General features: G+C 35.3%; 1 protein-coding gene across 4 annotated transcripts in view; it reads right to left on the bottom strand.

The window, feature by feature from the left end:
* The window catches only part of LOC149780039 (protein crumbs-like), a 237,653-nt gene that overhangs the window by 59,330 nt on the left and 158,879 nt on the right, over positions 1-19,444 (bottom strand). For all 4 annotated transcript variants that reach the window (XR_016414989.1, XM_089936792.1, XM_089936793.1 and 1 more), the window contains 2 exons: positions 8,495-8,569; positions 3,535-3,691 (listed from right to left, as the gene is read on the bottom strand). Coding sequence is in view for 3 of the 4 variants with exons in the window: in XM_089936792.1 (XP_089792918.1) it covers positions 3,535-3,691; positions 8,495-8,569 (232 nt within the window). In the remaining variant the exon portion in view is untranslated. The remainder of the gene's footprint in view (positions 1-3,534; positions 3,692-8,494; positions 8,570-19,444) is intronic.

The following is a 19,444-nucleotide window of genomic DNA, read 5'->3' as shown; positions in this document are numbered from 1 at the left end:
ACATTAACCCCTGGAGGTTTTTGTTTGTTTTTGCCTGAAATTCAAGTAAGAAACACATTTTGAAAGCTATTTCTGAATACATCCTAATAAATCAACTTCCATGTAATCTTCCAAAAACATAATGCCTAGTTGTGTTAGAAACATCATTTTTCATTGGCTATTTGGCTCGCGCATGAGCATAAGGGTAAAAGTTGGAGTTCTTTTTTTTAAATTTTCTTTTTTGCTTAACAGACCCATTATTTTAGTATCAAGACCACTCTTTATTCCAAATGCCCATCTTAGTCTTCTTATTGCAAAGGTTCATCTGTCTGTTTGCAGTTCATACTGGTCTGCCTTACATCTGAGATCAAAAAGTCTAAAATCCAGACACAAAATCGTATTCCGACCAGGGGCGAATTTTGGGTGGAAAAAAATTGGGTAAAAAAAATGACGTTTTTCCCTCGGCATTTTGTAGTGCAACTAGGAATTCCAGATTATTTGGTATCACTGTAGAGTTACATCTGTCTTCCTTTCTATAATACCACCCAATTTAGTGTATCATACATGACCTTGACGTTACAGAGCTCTGCACTAGGATACTACCTCCTGCCATGTAAACTTGTCACCAGGGGTTAATGTGTTAACGTAGCTTTAGCTTTTTTTCAGTTATATCGCTACAATGTTTGCAGTATAGCAGCTTATAGTGATGTTTAGCACTGGGGCATCATGCCACAGACATGTAGCATGATGTCCAACCCAATCACATTATCCTGACACCAGGCTGACTAGTCCTAATACCTACCTCTTAATGCTGAGTGCCCAGCGAGGAAGGTGTTAGTACCATTTTTATAAGTCTTTTGTATGACTTGGACAGGGTTCAAAACTGTGACCTCCTCCATCCTGTGCAGTTGCTCTAACCACTAAGCCACCAGAGTGGTACTGTGAGGGTGCAAATTTCTGGCGATCTGTGAAGAACACATTAGTTTGAGACCAGAGAATAATTAATTAGATTTATGGGGACAGGTGCGTATCAAATCACCATACTGCCATGATCAGTAATGTCTTTTCGAGGGGAGAATTTCAATCTTAATTAAGCATTTGTTTATTTAGCCAACAGAAGACTGGTGGAAACAAAAGCTAACTTCGATTCCATAGTGTAAATGTCAGGATAGAAAGATTGCATAAGTCTGTTACTCAAACTATAAGGTCAAGTTGACCATGACTTTGGTGCCTCTAGAAAAAGGTGGCAAATATATTTAATCCTGATTGGTTACGCTACATAAGGGGTGTGTTTCCTACACTAAATTTCCTAGTTTTAATATCGCCACATTGAAAATTTTAATCAGTCTAAGCTCTTCTGCAAGAGAAAACAAGTGTAAGAAGACGCCAAGAGTAAATTTGGGAGAAATTCTCTCGTAAAACTGTTGTCCAAGAGGACTGTTGTCGAGGGAAACCGACGAACAAATTTGGTGGTAGAAGTGAGGAACGCTGAAAACTCAAAGGTATTTGTGACAATTCCATATAGTATGTTGATGCCCATATATACAGCTTTGCTGAATTTATTTACTTATATTTGCATGAATCTATTTGCTACATTCATATATCAATTTGCTTTATGAAGTATAACTGTATTGAGTTTATGCATAGGAAGTTGTACATTAATCTTTAGTTAAGTTTGATGAATTGTTTGAATTTGTCATCTTGTTTGCGTAAGAATTAGGTTCTAAGAATTTCATGCATTACATTAGTTAATATGAGTTACGAGAATCCGTGTGAATTCACTGGATTTAGAAGATTTCATGTATGATTAAGGTTGAGTGTGTATTGACTGAAATGATGTAGTAACCTAAGTAATGTGTAAATTGAGGCTGGCTCGGAACCATTATGCCTTGTGTGGTGTTAATGTGTGGTGTTGATGCGTGATGAATTAACCATTAAACTAACTAGGGTCATTATAGAACATGTGGAGCCAACTGATAACGTTAGCATGTTTAGCACTGATAGTAAGATCTGATAACGAGAGGGGGATAATGCAAGCCCATGTTATCATAAACAACAGAGAATTTAGGTTGTCTCTATTTATCTATTTATTTACTTATTTTTTAAAAGGTAGAAAATAGCTCCTGTGATGTATTATCTCTGAGACCTATCCTGCAACGTATTAACTCAAAAACGTATTCTGAGACGTATCATGAGATGTATTAAGCCCCTGTTATCGTACAGAAAATTTAGGTCATCTCTATTTATATTTTTTTTAAAGGGAGAAAATGGCTCCTGCGACGTATTATCTCTGATATGTATCCTGCAATGTATTATCTCTGAGACATATCCTGCGATGTATTAGCTCTGAGACATATTCTGTGACGTATTAATTCTGAGACATATCCTGTGAATCTATGTGCTACGCATAGAGTTGAGGACCGAAAGATGCAAAACAGAGGGAGGTCGAAGGAACAGCTACAGTGGAAGTGGAGTGAACGGAGAAGCAGGTTATGCAACTGTACAAGGCATTGACTTTGATTGTTCACATGATCATATGATGAACTAATTCTATAAGTAAAACAGATCGGTTACTTTATTTAAATATATTTGTGTTTGGTAATTCGGTGAAATTTTTATTTCTAGAAGCAGAGTATATTCCTGATGTAAGGAATTCTCACAGTTGTTTTATGTAATTGATTAAATTGTTCTTTACATGTATGTGGGCTTGTGTTGGTCTGTTCTATATATCTGCTCAGATCTCTATCTATTCCACCTATAACTTTCACCACTTATATTTGTATCTACTTGAACCGGGCAATAACATCAAGGGTGGTCAAGCTCTAGATAGCGAGAACGAAGTTAAGCGGGTACCTTAAAAGAAGGTACAATCTGCCAACCCACAAACCTCTTGCAAGAAAAGGGGACTTTGTGTAAGGATTCTACAAAGTGGACCGTGAGTCGCTTTTAGGTACATACATTGTCAAATCAGGTTAAATTCTATTAAGCACTTTTTGAGAACAAGTTTGGATTTTTCTGTTTTTAGGAAAAGATACTTTATTTGATGGTAGAATAGCTTCAGATGTAAAAGGCTGCAAGCTCTTGATGCCAGGATGCTCTATGTCCATTTTTAGAAAACATTATAAACAGTTTTTCATTACAAGTCATTTACAAGTTTTTCTATTTAGAACAAAGGTGACTGTATTTGATGGATTAGCATCATTAGGTACATACCTGAAAGGCTATCATGTCAAGATGCTGTCTGCCAAGTTTTGCTGAAATTGGTTTAGTGGTTTTTCAACAAGATGAAAACATCATTTGTTTATGGATGGACATTGGATAGTGGCTGAAATTGGTTTATTGGTTTTTAACAAGATGAAAATATCATTTGTTTATGGATGGACATTGGATAGTGGCTGAAACTGGTTTAGTGGTTTTTAACAAGTTGAAAACATCATTTGTTTATGGATGGACATTGGATAGTGCACAGCAGATGCAGGACTATATCCAGGACTCACCTGGTCTTATGGTCAGTCAAGGTAAACTTAAAATTGTTTAATATTTATTTTATGTTACCTGTGGCACATTGGCAGGTAAAGTTGTGGGTGACAGGACTAGTGGTACAGTTGCCACCATTCTTACATGGGAAACTCTGGCAATAGTCTGTAACTTCACTACATGTATCTCCCTTGTACCCTGCTGGACAGATGCAACTGAACGTTGAATAATTGGTCTGCAAATAAAGTTAAAACCCGTAAATAATGTATCTATTATTTGTTTAAGTCAGTTTATTCAACAAAATAGAACATAAGAAAAAAGTAAGCAACAATTGTTCCTCTTTTCCTGTAGTTAATAGTTTAACAAATTAGGGTTGCATACTTTTTGAAACAAATATTACCATGTCATTTCCTGTTTTTTTTTGTTCCTGGAGATAAATGAGGTTTAGTCATAACCATTACCAAATAGACTTAAAAACATGCATTTTTTAAATAAAAAACTTTAATTTTGAGACTGTCCCATAAAATCTAAGTAGAAAATATGGCTAAGTACCACACCATAGGATATATCACTAGAAACAAGAATAACTACACCACTCCCTCAATAACTCAAGCCCTGATAACTCACAAACCCACTTATAACATGGGGTCAGGTGTGGCACCCACTTTTTAAACCAGAAAATACCCTAAAAATTGATCCCTATTTGTTGAACTTGAAGAAAATCGTGATCAAAATTGGTAATGGAAATTTGCTGTATCGCTTGTTTTATCATCAAAAATGGTAAAAATGACCTGGAAATTTTAATAACACTTCGAAATATCAAATTTTAAAATAGGTCATATAATTGTTTACATTTTCTTTCCAAATGACATTCCTAGTACACTGCAAATAACGAAATGTAAGGAAATTTCGATCAATGAAAATTTCACTTATGCCGAGTGGTGGCATTACTTTAATAAATAAATACAAATTAAATAATTTTTTTATCAATTGAAATTTGTGTTCTAGTTATATCTTTTAGTTCCTTTTAAGTGTAATCATCATAAATGCAATGTGTTCTCTTGTAATTAAACATAAAATGCATCAATCTACCATAACCGCTATGTCTGTGAGCATTTCTCCGAGAACCTAGTTAAGTGCCAACCAGTGTTTTGATAACTGACTTCCAGAAGTATTTGTTATATTGTTGCACTGAATTAAAAGCTGGCCTCCTTTGTATTACCATGTTAATTATGTATTTTGAATCAAATAAAGGAGGTGGAATAAAAGAAAGGTTAAAAGGCACGAAAATCCTACAAACTTAAAATCTAGCGGCACTGGTCACATGTCGGGTGAACTCAGTTCATTTGATCAATCGAACACATAAATGTTATTGTGTATGTAACATAAACTACCTTAAATGAACTGACTCTTTCATAACTGTGATCAAGGATAACAAGGCAGCCAAGCGAAATGAATACTTTGTAAAACAAATAGCTTGATTTCACTGATATGGATCATTGTGGGCAAGCAAGTTGCCAAGAATTCTTGAAATGGTACTAAGAGATATCCTCAAGGATGATAAGAAGTTTCATCATTACTTCCAATCAAATCATGACATCAATATTGTACCAATTGAACAATACAAAAATTGAGTTTCGACGTAGATGATTGTCTCAAAAGAAAATGTTGCGTGTTTATGGAAAAAAGGAATCTTGTTTGGCGTTAAACTTTTCATTTGTTCACATTTTCATATCCCTATGAATAGCCTCATCCCCCTGGTAGCCTCAGCATCATGGTAGCTGTCTCTGGCTGACCAACATATAGGCCAATTTAAGTACACATAAATGTAGAATATAAAAAACTATACAGCCACATGCTACTAGGATAATAAATATCAGAGTGAATTTTTTCATGAAACGTGTTTGTTGACAATGGTATATAGATCAAAAGTGGAATACCATTTTTTTATATCTATGTTACTTGTGTTTTCTAATGGGATTTGACTGAACTGTGAATTTTCTAACATATCATCATCTTATACTTCAATTCATGGATTTTTCATATACATGTACGTTATATAGTGCATTGTGGAGTGTACTACACAGATGTAAGTTGTCAATATACAGTGTGACATTGCTACAGCACAATTATAACACAAATTCGGATATGACACTGTCATGGTTGGCTCCAAAAATTTCATATGCCAAGCAAGGCAACTGTTAGTACCATTTTTGTAAGTCTTAGGTATGATTCAGCCAGGGATTGAACCCACGACCTCCCGCATCCAAGGTGGAGGCTCTAACCACTAGGCCACTGAAGTGGCCATAAATGGCCAGCCAGTTTCATAGTCACCAAGATGACTGTTATCAAAAGAACTGCAGGTACAAGTTGTTCTGATTGAATTTAAAATACCACACAATCCTGTGTATAAGCAAGTTTGATCCACTTATAACACCTAGAAAACTGCCTAGACACTACTTTATTAATGCATTATTGATGGAAGATAATGGCCTGATGTTGTTGTTGTTGTTGTAGGGTTTAACACCATTTTTCAGCACATGATAGGCTATACATGGTGGCCAGTATTAATGGTGGAGGAAGAAGCCGGGAAATCCCTGGAAAGAACCACTTACCCTCGAGAAGCTACTGGCAAGGTTTCTCACATATCCACATTGGCCGAATCTAAGACTCGATCCCACACAGACAGAGGTGAGAATGCAGTGATCCGTAACGGAAAGCGCTTTAAGCGACTTGGCCACTTGGGGCCCCAAGAAATTGGCCTGAAATCATACTCTTGAGTTTGTTTTTGAGTTTCCAATTTGTTCCAATTAATCATCATGTTCCATCTGAAAGGTTGTTTCTGATTGGCTCATACTTATGATCCCCAGATCAGGATACCATAAAAGTCTTGAGTTTTGGAACTAAATCACAAACAGTGTTACTTTTGAAGGGCAGTTTCTGTATGGCTTATATTAGAAGCTCAATCTCAAACTCAACCAGTCTTCAGAGCTTTAGCCTAGAGCTTAAATATGAGTGCAAAATTCTGTTTCAACCAATCATAACAGACATTACTTTTGAAAGGTTGTTTCTGATTGGCTGATAGTGGAAACAGGCATGTATTATATAACTGTAAATATTACTGTTGGGAATCAGTTGAAATTTACAAATCAATGATTTGTTCATCGTAACTAATCAACAATTGATATTATTCAGCTGGAGATATTTTCAATATATTTTCATAAAAAAATTTCATTTTCATATACTTGGCAAGGATTAATTGTATTCCTTAAAATCAAATGGTTTACCAACTCATTTGTGATTTGCCACATTGCTTGCACCTGGGTTGTTCTCAACAATGATTGGCTAAGTTAAATGCAAGCTGTTATTGACATGTTTGAATTATCTTGGAAGACTTCTTTTGAAAATCCTAACAGTTGGACAATAAATGATGCAATTAAAGGGCAAAGATCTATGACAAGCAGAGACCATAACTTCATGAATGTCTGCCATAAAATACTGACCATCAACTGACTACTGTTTTTCATTTTCTGTTTTTGGTTTTCTTAATGTAAAGCCTCATATTTAATTTAGTTTCAATCCATGAAATCCTTCAAAGGTTACTGAGTGGAAATTAAAAGATAAAGTTCCAAGTCAAATTAAGAGGCCATAACTTTGAACAATTTTGCCCAAAAAAAGTGAAAGCTGAACCTGTTATAGGACTTCTTTATATAAATCTATTACTAAATTTTAAATTTTAATACTCAAGTCCTTCGAATGGTTACATAATTTATTGGCCAAGTTCAAAGCTAAAATTTATCGGTCAAGTAGAAAGACAAATAGGGATCATAACTCTTACAGTTTTTACATAAAATTGTGAAAATAGAACTTAGGCCTGCCTCATGTCAAAGTCTCAACAAAGTTTACTTCAATCCTAGAAGTTCTTCAGAAACAAACTATAAAGCAATGTTCTAATTCAAATAGTGTCCACATCTCTTACACTCTGCCAGAAAGCGGTAAAAATCAAAACTGTACACAGGTCTTGTCAATGTAAAGTGTCAAAGTGAATGTCACTTTGGTTCAAGTAACTGATCTGTACAAATCTGAAAGCCCTTCATGTCATGTTTGGTTTTGAGAGATAAAAAAAGTAGCAAATGTTGATGAATGCATAACGGACATGACCGCTACATGACTATTCCACAGCAGCTATCTAGATAAGGAGTCAAATTTACACAGACAAATAAGCCAATGAGTAAAAGGTTCTCAGTGTATTACTCCAGCCATAAGCACAGCCCAATGTCCAATGATGGAACACATGACAAACTAACAGTTTATATTCCACATGTTCTGTGCATATTTCAATAAATATTTGATCACTATGAAAGCATTCAAATAGCCGAATATGATCCAATCATCCTGAATGACTAAGCTATTTTGATCCATTTATGAATGCATGACAGCATTATGGCTGACATGGTTATGTGAAAGAGGTTGCCAGTTGCTTCCTATGAGTTGGTGGTTCTTACCAGCTTTCTCGGATTCATCCTCTACCTGTTATGTATTGCCCTCCTCCACCTGTTATACTCAATGCCATGTATTGCCCTCCTCCACCTGTTATACTCACTGCCATGTACTGTCTTCCTCCACCTGTTATACTCACTGCCATGTATTGCCCTCCTCCACTTATTATACTCACTGCCATGTATTGCCCTCCTTCACCTGTTATACTCACTGCCATGTATTGCCCTCCTTCACCTGTTATACTCACTGCCATGTATTGCCCTCCTCCACCTGTTATACTCACTGCCATGTATTGACCATCGTATGCTTTAAGAAATGGCTTTAAATCCATAACAACAACAAAGCCACATTCTTGTAATATACGTTGATTTCTGTTTTGATGAGTTTGCAAAATACACCAATGAATTTATTTTAAAAAATAATGTATTTCCAAATTAGGCAATATAATTTTCCCAATTTGATAAAACTTTTTCATAAAGCTATGGTATAAGTATGTTAACAAATCCCAAGACTGGTTCCTTAGCTTTTCATCACTTACCCCATTTATAGTGATGTTGTCTGGCCTGCATGTTGCACCATTCTGACAAGGAAACTCACTGCAGCTGCCATTTAGCTATAGAAAATATAAAAAATAAAACTTATATAAAGTTGTATAATTTTGAACATGTATTTAACTAGTATCCACACATATTAATAAGCACACGCCCATCTTCTGTTAAAACTTGTATAAAAACACCCTAATCTAAATGTATTGATACTCAATGCTTTATTGGGGGGGGGGGGGGGGGGCTGCATAAAACTGCACAGAACAGCTGTATCATTTTCTTGGAGTTTACCAATACTCGTGTTGGTGTTTCATTACCACTTTATTGAATTTATTCAGTGTAACCATATTTTGAGAGAAACTGCATCCCTAAAGTGGAAATCTCCCAACATGATCAAAGGGAGCTACCTCTTTTAGAATGTTTTGCAAGTTGAAGGTTTCATGTCACAGCATAATCCTGGCTAAAAGTTATGTAATAAATACAGATATGCAAACTTGTATGCCAATGAAAGTAGGACTGTTGGTCATTTAAAAGGGAAAATGGCTCATTTTATTACATGTACCTAGTGTATTATCAACAGGCAAGTACCTGAGTTTGTAACCTGGATAGATGTTTGCATCTTTAATACCAAGTTTGTTCTGTTATTTTCTATTGACTCTGAAATATGAAGAACAAAACCCCAGAGATATTTCATTTGGTCTCTCTGACAATTGCTGTTATTGCCTGTTGAATTTGAATGTTGTTTTTAATTGTGAGATTTTTGGTCCTGCTCAGGATTGTCAGATTTTTGCATACAATTGAGAGACTCCAAACTATATTGGGAGAATTCGCATGTTTGAAAATATGTAATGGTAAAGAAAATTGAAAACAAAAATTCAGATAAATCCTTCAAATAAACCAAAATATGCAGACCTTCAGGATAAATGACAAATGGCAAAGATGTACAAAATAAAGAATTATCCAAATTTAGCAAATTACCCTAGTCATACTATTATAAGGCCACCCTTTCTGCACTGTCCTACTGAAAGGCTTTATCTCTCTTATTAGCACATTATTACATGTGATGGGGACGTTATTTATGACACTGTCAGTGTATACTTATTAGCACATTATTACATGTGATGGGGACATTATTTATGACACTGTCAGTGTATCCTTATTAGTACATCATTACATGTGATGGGAACATTATGACACAGTCACTGTATACTTATTAGTACATTATTACATTTGATGGGGACATTATTTATGAGTCAGTGTATACTTATCAGCACATTATTACATGTGATGGGGATATTATTCATAACAGTGTATACTAATTAGTACATCATCACATGTGATAGGGACATTATATATGACACTGTCAGTGTATACTTATTAGTACATCATACAGGTGATGGGGACATTATTTATGATAGTGTATACTTATTAGTACATTATTACATGTGATGGGAACATTATTTATGACAGTGTATACTTATTACTTATTAGCACAATATTACATGTGATGGGGACATTATTTATGACAGCCAGTGTATACTTATTACTTATTAGCACATTATTACATGTGATGGGAACATTATTTATGACAGTGTATACTTATTACTTATTAGCACATTATTACATGTGATGGGGACATTATTTATGACAGCCAGTGTATACTTATTACTTATTAGCACAATATTACATGTGATGGGGACATTATTTATGACAGCCAGTGTATACTTATTACTTATTAGAACATTATTACATGTGATGTGGACATTATTGACACTCATTGTATACTTATTAGTACATCATTACATGTGATGGGACATTATTTATGACACTGTCACTTTATACTTATTAGCACAATATTATATATAGATATATTTATGAAACAAAAAGACAATTACTTCATCTGACACAAAATAAATTTATTTAGAGACAAGTCTGGTTTAATTCACCAATGACATAAAGGGATTAACTCTAAAAGCAAAGTGTGTAACCAGCTGTACTGAGGTGAACAGACGATGGCTTGGTGTGTTGGCTGTAATTATGATAAATCAAAAAAAAAACAAAAGGAAAAAAAATCCCCACACGCCTTTAATGAAGACAATCAAAGGTAAGAAAAGGTCTTTCCTGTTCGTGATAATAGCAGTGTTGAAATGGTCTTTACCAGCATTAAAGAAAAAGACTACATTTGCCCCTGGCATTGTGGATTAACTCCTCAGACAAATGATGTACATGACCACTACATTTGGTAACCATGGCAGTAAGTGACAAGTACTTTCATCTGGCTTATAGTTAATAACAATGGCTGATAAATTTACCAAACTGGTAGCCCACTTCATCGTTTTGTTTATTCTTACTAAACTTAAAATAACATTGACCTTTGACCTTTAGCTCTAAAATCTAGATGGTTTCTTTGTTAATGTAAATAAGTGCAAACAGAGATATCATTAAACTTATCAAACTTCCATCCAACCATACTTCATCTTGATGTGAATAGATATATAATCTATAGTCCAGTGCAAATAAATGGTGTATCCATTCCTCTAATTCAATTACCTTGAACTCCTGCTTCAACATTTAAACCATAAACTATTTCCATTTTCTTGCTCACTTCATTTAAATTACTCGTTTTCACCTCTTTACAGTCTAATTGACAGGTTGATTGTTATATATTTTTTGACATTAAGAAATCATAATTTATGTGCCAGTCTATCATACCAGTATCTATTAAGAAAACTCATAATTAAATTTTATTCCAAAAATTGTTGATTTCCAAAATTTGGTAAATATAATTTAGAATACGAAATTTCACTAACAATTCCACAAAAGCTGGAATCTCTGGTGGAAAATCCATCCATAGTTTGAACATACTCTAGAACAAATGTTGCAACTCATTGCCTATTTTTCTCATGATAAATTCTACCTCTAAACCTAACCCCAAAATCAATAGGCCTATTTATTTAAAGTACTCCACAAACATTGTTCATGGTATTTAGCCTAAGATTAAAGGCATTATGCAACCCCCAACCCCAACCTTTTTCAGTGAGTGATCCTGACATTAATGAAAATCTCATGTTGATGTGTCAATCCATTCAGAAGCTGTGATAAGACAATTTTTAAGATGGATGCTGTGGCTGCCATATTCGATGTCGGAACAGTACCATTTTTGCCCACCATTTCTGGAAAATGACATGCCCAGATTAATCTTACCCACCATTTCTGAATTACAGAGAAACAAATAGAAAACAAAAATATTACTACTTCCTTACAAACAAAAGCAAACCTCCTATGTCAACGCCAATTAGGATTTTGCTAGAACTATTCATGTCATACTGCACTGATACAGGGAACTGATAAATGGCTTGAAGCTGTAGATGACAGCAGCATAATGGGATTAATCTCTTAGATCTAAAGAAATCATTCAACTTAGTAGATGATAACATACTTGTTGAAAAGCTCTTTATTATAATTTCAGTGAAATAGCTATTTCCTAGATACAATCTTATCTTAATGACAGAACTGAACAGATGGAAATGAAATGGTATGCCTCAGGGGTCAATTCTAGGACCTATCTTATTTATCTTGTACCTTAAGGATCTGTTACTGTATACAAAGAACACTGAAGCTGATGTCTATATGTAGATGATGTACCAAGGACAAGACAGCAACACAATCCAAGAGCAACAACAGCATGATTCTAACTAATCAGATCAGTAAATTGCGTCAAGACAATGGAATATTTTTTTTAAAAATGTCCAGATGAACACTGAAATGTCATCAGGAACATCAAGCAGGAGATAATTTTACAAATAATGAATATGTATCTTATGTATATTATCATAACCTATTATAACCTTATAATTAAAAATAAAATAAAAAATGCAACAACCTCAAACATAATAATGATGCTACCACAGATATACGTAATTCTTTCCCTGACTGCTCAAGCAATGAAACACGGACCTATATGAATTTTTCCAGTCAAAGCTTGCAAGTTGCCTAACACAAAACTGTGCTGCATGTGTGTGTGTTTTTTTTATTTTTAACTTAGCTTTAACTATTATGCAGTGAAATATCGCGATGATGTCTACAGTGTGGCAGCTTACATTGATGTCTAGCACTGGGGCATCATGCTGCAGACATGTAGCATCATGTCTCACCCAGTCATATTATCCTGACACCAGGCCGACCAGACCTAACACTAACCTCTTGATGCTGAGCAGCTAGTGAGGAAACTTCTAGTACCGATTTTATAAGTCTTTGGTAGGACATGGTCATGGTTCGAACCTGTGACCTCTTGCATCTGAGGCAGATGCTCTAACCACTAGACCACTGAAGCAGTCCAAAACTGTTCTGCCAACTGCAACAATATCAAAGCCAGTGAAAGATAATGTGCAGAATCTTGACTGACCTCATGTATTGTCTCTTAATCTGTGTGGTGGAGTGATGGGAGTGTATTTATTCTTTTTCAGCCATTTAAAAATCACAAAGGACAGACCTTGCTCTGTTTTGCTCTTAATAATAAATAATGCACTGTATGACTACCATGCAAAGTAGCATAAATTGACAAAACTTATAGTTTTGAAAAGAGTCAAGCTAGCATTACCTCAAATAACTGCATAAACTTAAATATTGTGTGTGTGAGAGAGAGAGCAATGGTAATTTTTTTCTTCAGGTTCCCACATAAGTGTTAGCTGTTGTTATCATTCTATCATAAACATAGGCTTCATATATTTTATTCTAACAGTATCATGTACTGGTACACCACCACAAAAACCACTGGGTGTCAAGGACAGATTGAACATCCATAGTACAGAACCTGGGGCAGTTGTTCAATTAGATCTTTTTTATAAAATACAAGTCAAGGAGAGAAACTTTTACGCTTCTTCCGTCTTGCATTTGGTAGCTATAAAGTCTTTAAACAACTGAGAAAACAAAGGTTTGACGACTATATCGAATGTCCAACAGAAAAACAGTGTAAATGAGACCTACTGCCCTCTCAACTGAACTTTAATAGTTGGCAATATTTTTGACTGTTCAACAATGAAACAAGCTGTAAAGAGAACTATTAGTCATCTTACTTTGAAATGATTGGATATTTATTTCACATTTTAATGGGAAAACAATCTAAAGATACGCTGAGATAAAGGTACTGTATATGGAAACTAAAATGACCCAAGCGAAGCTGCTCAGAGGACATCATGCTAGTCAAAACACTTGATCCAGCAGATAAGTCTGGCAAATCCAGTGGACCCTGGATGGCTGAGTGGTCTAAAGCACTCACCTTGAATGATCACTGCCATCTCACCTCTTTCTATGTGGATTCAAATCTTGGGTTCAGCCAGTGTGGGTATGTGAGAAAGCTGCCTGTAGCTTTCCATGGGTCATTGGTTCTTAGCAGGGTTTTCTTGGGTTATTGCTCCACCACTTATACTGGCTGCCATGTATAGTCTATCTTAAGTAAGACATGACATTAAACCCCCAAGCAACTACAAAACAACTGGCAAATACTGGGGAATCTATGTATTACAAATTTTCCTGCTGTTTAATTATGCATGCTGAATAAAGCACTTTTTGTCTGTAAATCACACAGGATGATGGGTAGTATCTAGCAATTTCAAAAATGAAAAATCCAATGAAAGCAATGAAAAATAAGAATCTTAAGAATGAATTAATAATAATAATAATAATAATAATAATAATAATAATAATAATAATAATGTCACCATTACAGTAAAACGTTTTCTGTTCTAATGTATTTACTGATCTAAACAATATGGTAGTATCTCTTTAAAATTAGGCTTTAAATTCACTTAAATATAGTTATTGTATTTCCACTCTGCCGCTATTGAATGTTACAGCTGAAAGTCAGCTCAGAATAGTATAGCTATTATCCACCCCCTACCCCACCCAATTCTGATGCAATATGTGTTCCTACTAAAGTCTAACCATTTAATGCAAACTTGCTGCATAACACATTCCAGTCTGAAGCTTGATACTATGTATGAACCAACAGTCTATGCTGTATATCAATGGGATCTAGAATGAAATATTTGAGCCTGTGCTATATATCAATGGGATCTTCGTTGAAATATTTGAGTCTATGCTATATATCAATGGGATCTTCATTGAAATATTTGAGCCTATGCTGTATATCAATGGGATCTTCACTGAATGTCTGAGCCTATGCTGTATATCAATGGAATCTTCATTGAAATGTTTGATCCTATGCTGTATAACAATGGGATCTTCATTGAATGTTTGATCCTATCAATGGGATATTCACTGAAATATTTGAGTCTATGCTGTATATTAATGGGATCTAGAACAAAATATTTGAGTCTATGCTGTATATCAATGGGATCTTCATTGAATGTCTGCGCCTATGGTGTATCTCAATGGGATCTTCATTGAATGTCTGAGCCTATGGTATATATCAATGGGATCTTCATTGAATGTTTGAGCCTATGGTGTATATCAATGGGATCTTCATTGAATGTCTGCGCCTATGCTGTATATCAATGGGATCTTCATTGAATGTCTGAGCCTATGGTGTATATCAATGGGATCTTCATTGAATGTCTGAGCCTATGCTGTATATCAATGGAATCTTTGTTGAAATGTTTGATCCTATGTTGTATAACAATGGGATCTTCATTGAATGTCTGAGCCTATGCTGTATATCAATGGGATCTTCATTGAATGTCTGAGCCTATGCTGTATATCAATGGAATCTTTGTTGAAATGTTTGATCCTATGCTGTATATCAATGGGATCTTCATTGAATGTTTGAGCCTATGCTGTATATCAATGGGATCTTCATTGAATGTTTGAGCCTATGCTGTATATCAATGGGATCTTCACTGAATGTCTGCGCCTATGCTGTATATCAATGGGATCTTCATTGAATGTCTGTGCCTATGCTGTATATCAATAGGATCTTCATTGAATGTCTGAGCCTATGCTGTATATCAATGGAATCTTCGTTGAAATGTCTGATCCTATGGTGTATATCAATGGGATCTTCATTGAATGTCTGCGTCTATGCTGTATACCAATGGGATCTTCACTGAATGTCTGAGCCTATGCTGTATATCAATGGAATCTTCATTGAAATGTTTGATCCTATGCTGTATATCAATGGGATCTTCATTGAATGTCTAAGCTTATGCTGTATATCAATGGGATCTTCATTGAATGTCTGAGCCTATGCTGTATATCAATGGAATCTTCGTTGAAATGTTTGATCCTATGCTGTATAACAATGAGATCTTCATTGAATGTTTGATCCTATCAATGGGATCTTCATTGAAATATTTGAGTCTATGCTGTATATTAATGGGATCTAGAACAAAATATTTGAGTCTATGCTGTATATCAATGGGATCTTCATTGAAATATTTGAGCCTATGCTGTATATTAATGGGACCTTCATTGAATGTCTGCGCCTATGCTGTATTATCAATGGGATCTTCATTGAACGTCTGAGCCTATGGTGTATATCAATGGGATCTTCATTGAATGTCTGAGCCTATGCTTTATATCAATGGAATCTTCATTGAAATGTTTGATCCTATGGTGTATATCAATGGGATCTTCATTGAATGTCTGCGCCTATGCTGTATACCAATGGGATCTTCACTGAATGTCTGAGCCTATGCTGTATATCAATGGAATCTTCATTGAAATGTTTGATCCTATGCTGTATAACAATGGGATCTTCATTGAATGTTTGATCCTATCAATGGGATATTCATTGAAATATTTGAGTCTATGCTGTATATTAATGGGATCTAGAACAAAATATTTGAGTCTATGCTGTATATCAATGGGATCTTCATTGAATGTCTGCGCCTATGGTGTATCTCAATGGGATCTTCATTGAATGTCTGAGCCTATGGTGTATATCAATGGGATCTTCATTGAATGTTTGAGCCTATGGTGTATATCAATGGGATCTTCATTGAATGTCTGCGCCTATGCTGTATATCAATGGGATCTTCATTGAATGTCTGAGCCTATGGTGTATATCAATGGGATCTTCATTGAATGTCTGAGCCTATGCTGTATATCAATGGAATCTTTGTTGAAATGTTTGATCCTATGTTGTATAACAATGGGATCTTCATTGAATGTCTGAGCCTATGGTGTATATCAATGGGATCTTCATTGAATGTCTGAGCCTATGCTGTATATCAATGGAATCTTTGTTGAAATGTTTGATCCTATGCTGTATATCAATGGGATCTTCATTGAATGTCTGAGCCTATGGTGTATATCAATGGGATCTTCATTGAATGTCTGAGCCTATGCTGTATATCAATGGGATCTTCATTGAATGTCTGCGCCTATGCTGTATATCAATGGGATCTTCACTGAATGTCTGAGCCTATGGTGTATATCAATGGGATCTTCATTGAATGTCTGAGCCTATGCTGTATATCAATGGAATCTTTGTTGAAATGTTTGATCCTATGTTGTATAACAATGGGATCTTCATTGAATGTTTGATCCTATCAATGGGATCTTCATTGAAATGTTTACAAAGCTCATGCTGTATAATGCATCAATGGGATCTTCAATGGAATATTTAAGGTATAATGCTACAGACTCTGACAGTTACTGGGTTTCATTTTAAGACCAGAGTCTGCTCCTTTATTGGATCCCATAACAAGAAGACACTTTACTCTCTTTGTCCACAAAAGCTATGACAAGCCACTAGCCAAAGCAACTAAGATCAACTAAAACACTGAGATGCACACCAATCACAAGGTTTACACAAGGAAACCACAATTTATGTACTGGTACACAGCATATCACATCCATGTTAGGTCAGCCAAGAAAATCAGACCGTGATGGAATTTGAAAAAAATAGTGTAAATCCTTTGTGTTTGGTACTAAAAGCAATTAGCAAAGAAATGATCACCAGCAGACAAATGACACAAATGATCACCAGCACACAAATGATCACCAGCATACAAATGATCAACAGCATACAAATGATCACCAGCACACAAATGATCACCAGCACACAAATGATCACCTGCACACAAATGATCACCAGCATACAAATGATCACCAGCACACAAATGATCACCAGCACACAAATGATCACCAGCATACAAATGATCACCAGCACACAAATGATCACCAGCATACAAATGATCACCAGCATACAAATGTCATTCAGCTCAAACATTTCAGTTTAATTCTTAGAGTTCTACATAAATTGGAGGAGGGGGAGGGAAGGTGGTGATGATAGCAACAATCTTTAGTACTCAGCCATGGTTCCCCAAACTGTTTTTTGTTGTTGTTTGTTTTGAATCAAGTTGTACATACTGCCCAGAACATCCAAAAGTCTGCATGTTCCATGGAATGTTTCCATTATCAGGCAGGCTATTGAAAACAAACTTACAACAATCATTTCTGATATATTATGCTGCACTTGAAGACAGTCAACAATCACTATATTGGACATATCTCCAGTGATTGATTGGCTTTTATGACCAAGACCTGATCTATCCATTTTGCTCATTAATACATCTTCTTTTGGCATGATTACCTTTGCTCATTGATACATTTTCTTTTGGCGTGATTACCATTCCTCATTGATACATTTTCTTTTGGCATGATTACCTTTGCTCACTGATACATTTTCTTTTGGCATGATTACCTTTGCTCATTGATATATTTTCTTTTGGCATGATTACCTTTGCTCATTCATAATGAATATGGATACAGTGCAATCACTACCTACATATTAGCACATTTCTAATTTTGTCAGATGGTTTGAATTATTCACAACACCCATGCCTGTATGTTTAAAGAGATGAGTATTTAACCAGAATCTAATTTACTCAATAATGTAGTCACATGATAGGATAATAACGTGCCAAGATACTTAAAGTGCTTTGACTGGTTTCTAAACTTCCTCTGAATTTTTCCTCATACACATTGGTTCTGCATCTAGCATTGCTTCCAGCAAAAAGTGAGCAATCCTTCAAGTTTTGCATCGTAGAAATTTACATGTAAATAGGAAAAGAGTTATCTTTACAATAGTTGATCTTAAGCAATTGGGTGCAGATAATCATAAGGGCAAAAGACACCAGACACATTTTTGTAGTCACTCTGACCTGTAGATATTACAATAGGACAAACAGTATCAAGAATAATTGAACCAAACTGTTTGTTAGATTCCATCCTCATTTGCATGCAGTGAACAGGGAGACAATTTTGAGATGACTAAATTCCACCATGCAAGCTGCTGTCATCATCACTGATATCTTGCACAACATAGTACATGAATGGTATTCAATTAAGTGCTATGATTTTTGAGAAAAAGTACCTCTGGCTACAACATTCTAAGCAGCTTGCTGAAGCTAGGACTTACACTGTCCTGAAATATGATCAAAAACTAGACTCTAACCAGAAGTGTCATTCATTGTAAACTCATTTGGATCAGCTCTAACCTGTTGTTATTATGTTTAGTAAGATGCATTCATCATGTTCAGTTGCATTCACAAAATAATTCTCAGGATTTATAATGCATGATGATTTGCATATTTTTTTTACTCTACTATACTTTTGTCACAGGATACACTCCAAATATCTTGTAGGGTCCCTTAGGGTACAATGGATTCAATGGAATTAGAAAATTAAGCAATACTGTACCTACCAAATTGAGTGTGTGTATTGATCTGGATTTTTAATGACTAGCTTTAACAATTTTTCAGTCATATTGCTATGATGTCCGCAGTGTTGCTGTTTAATATGGTGTGTAGCACCGGGACATTAATCATGCGGCAGACATGTAGCATGATGTCCACCGAGTCACATTATTCTGACACTAGGCCGACCAGTCCTAACACTAACCTCTTAATGCTGAGTGCCAAGTGAGGCAGCTGTTAGTATCATTTTTGTAAGTTTTTGGTATGACTCAGCCGGGGTTC

The sequence above is a fragment of the Sinohyriopsis cumingii genome, chromosome 16, assembly GCF_028554795.1.
Source record: "Sinohyriopsis cumingii isolate HCF-2022 chromosome 16, ASM2855479v2, whole genome shotgun sequence".
In the NCBI taxonomy this organism is placed as follows: domain Eukaryota; kingdom Metazoa; phylum Mollusca; class Bivalvia; order Unionida; family Unionidae; genus Sinohyriopsis; species Sinohyriopsis cumingii.
Note: the sequence above shows the minus strand (reverse complement) of the source record. Positions and strands in the feature narration are given on the sequence as shown.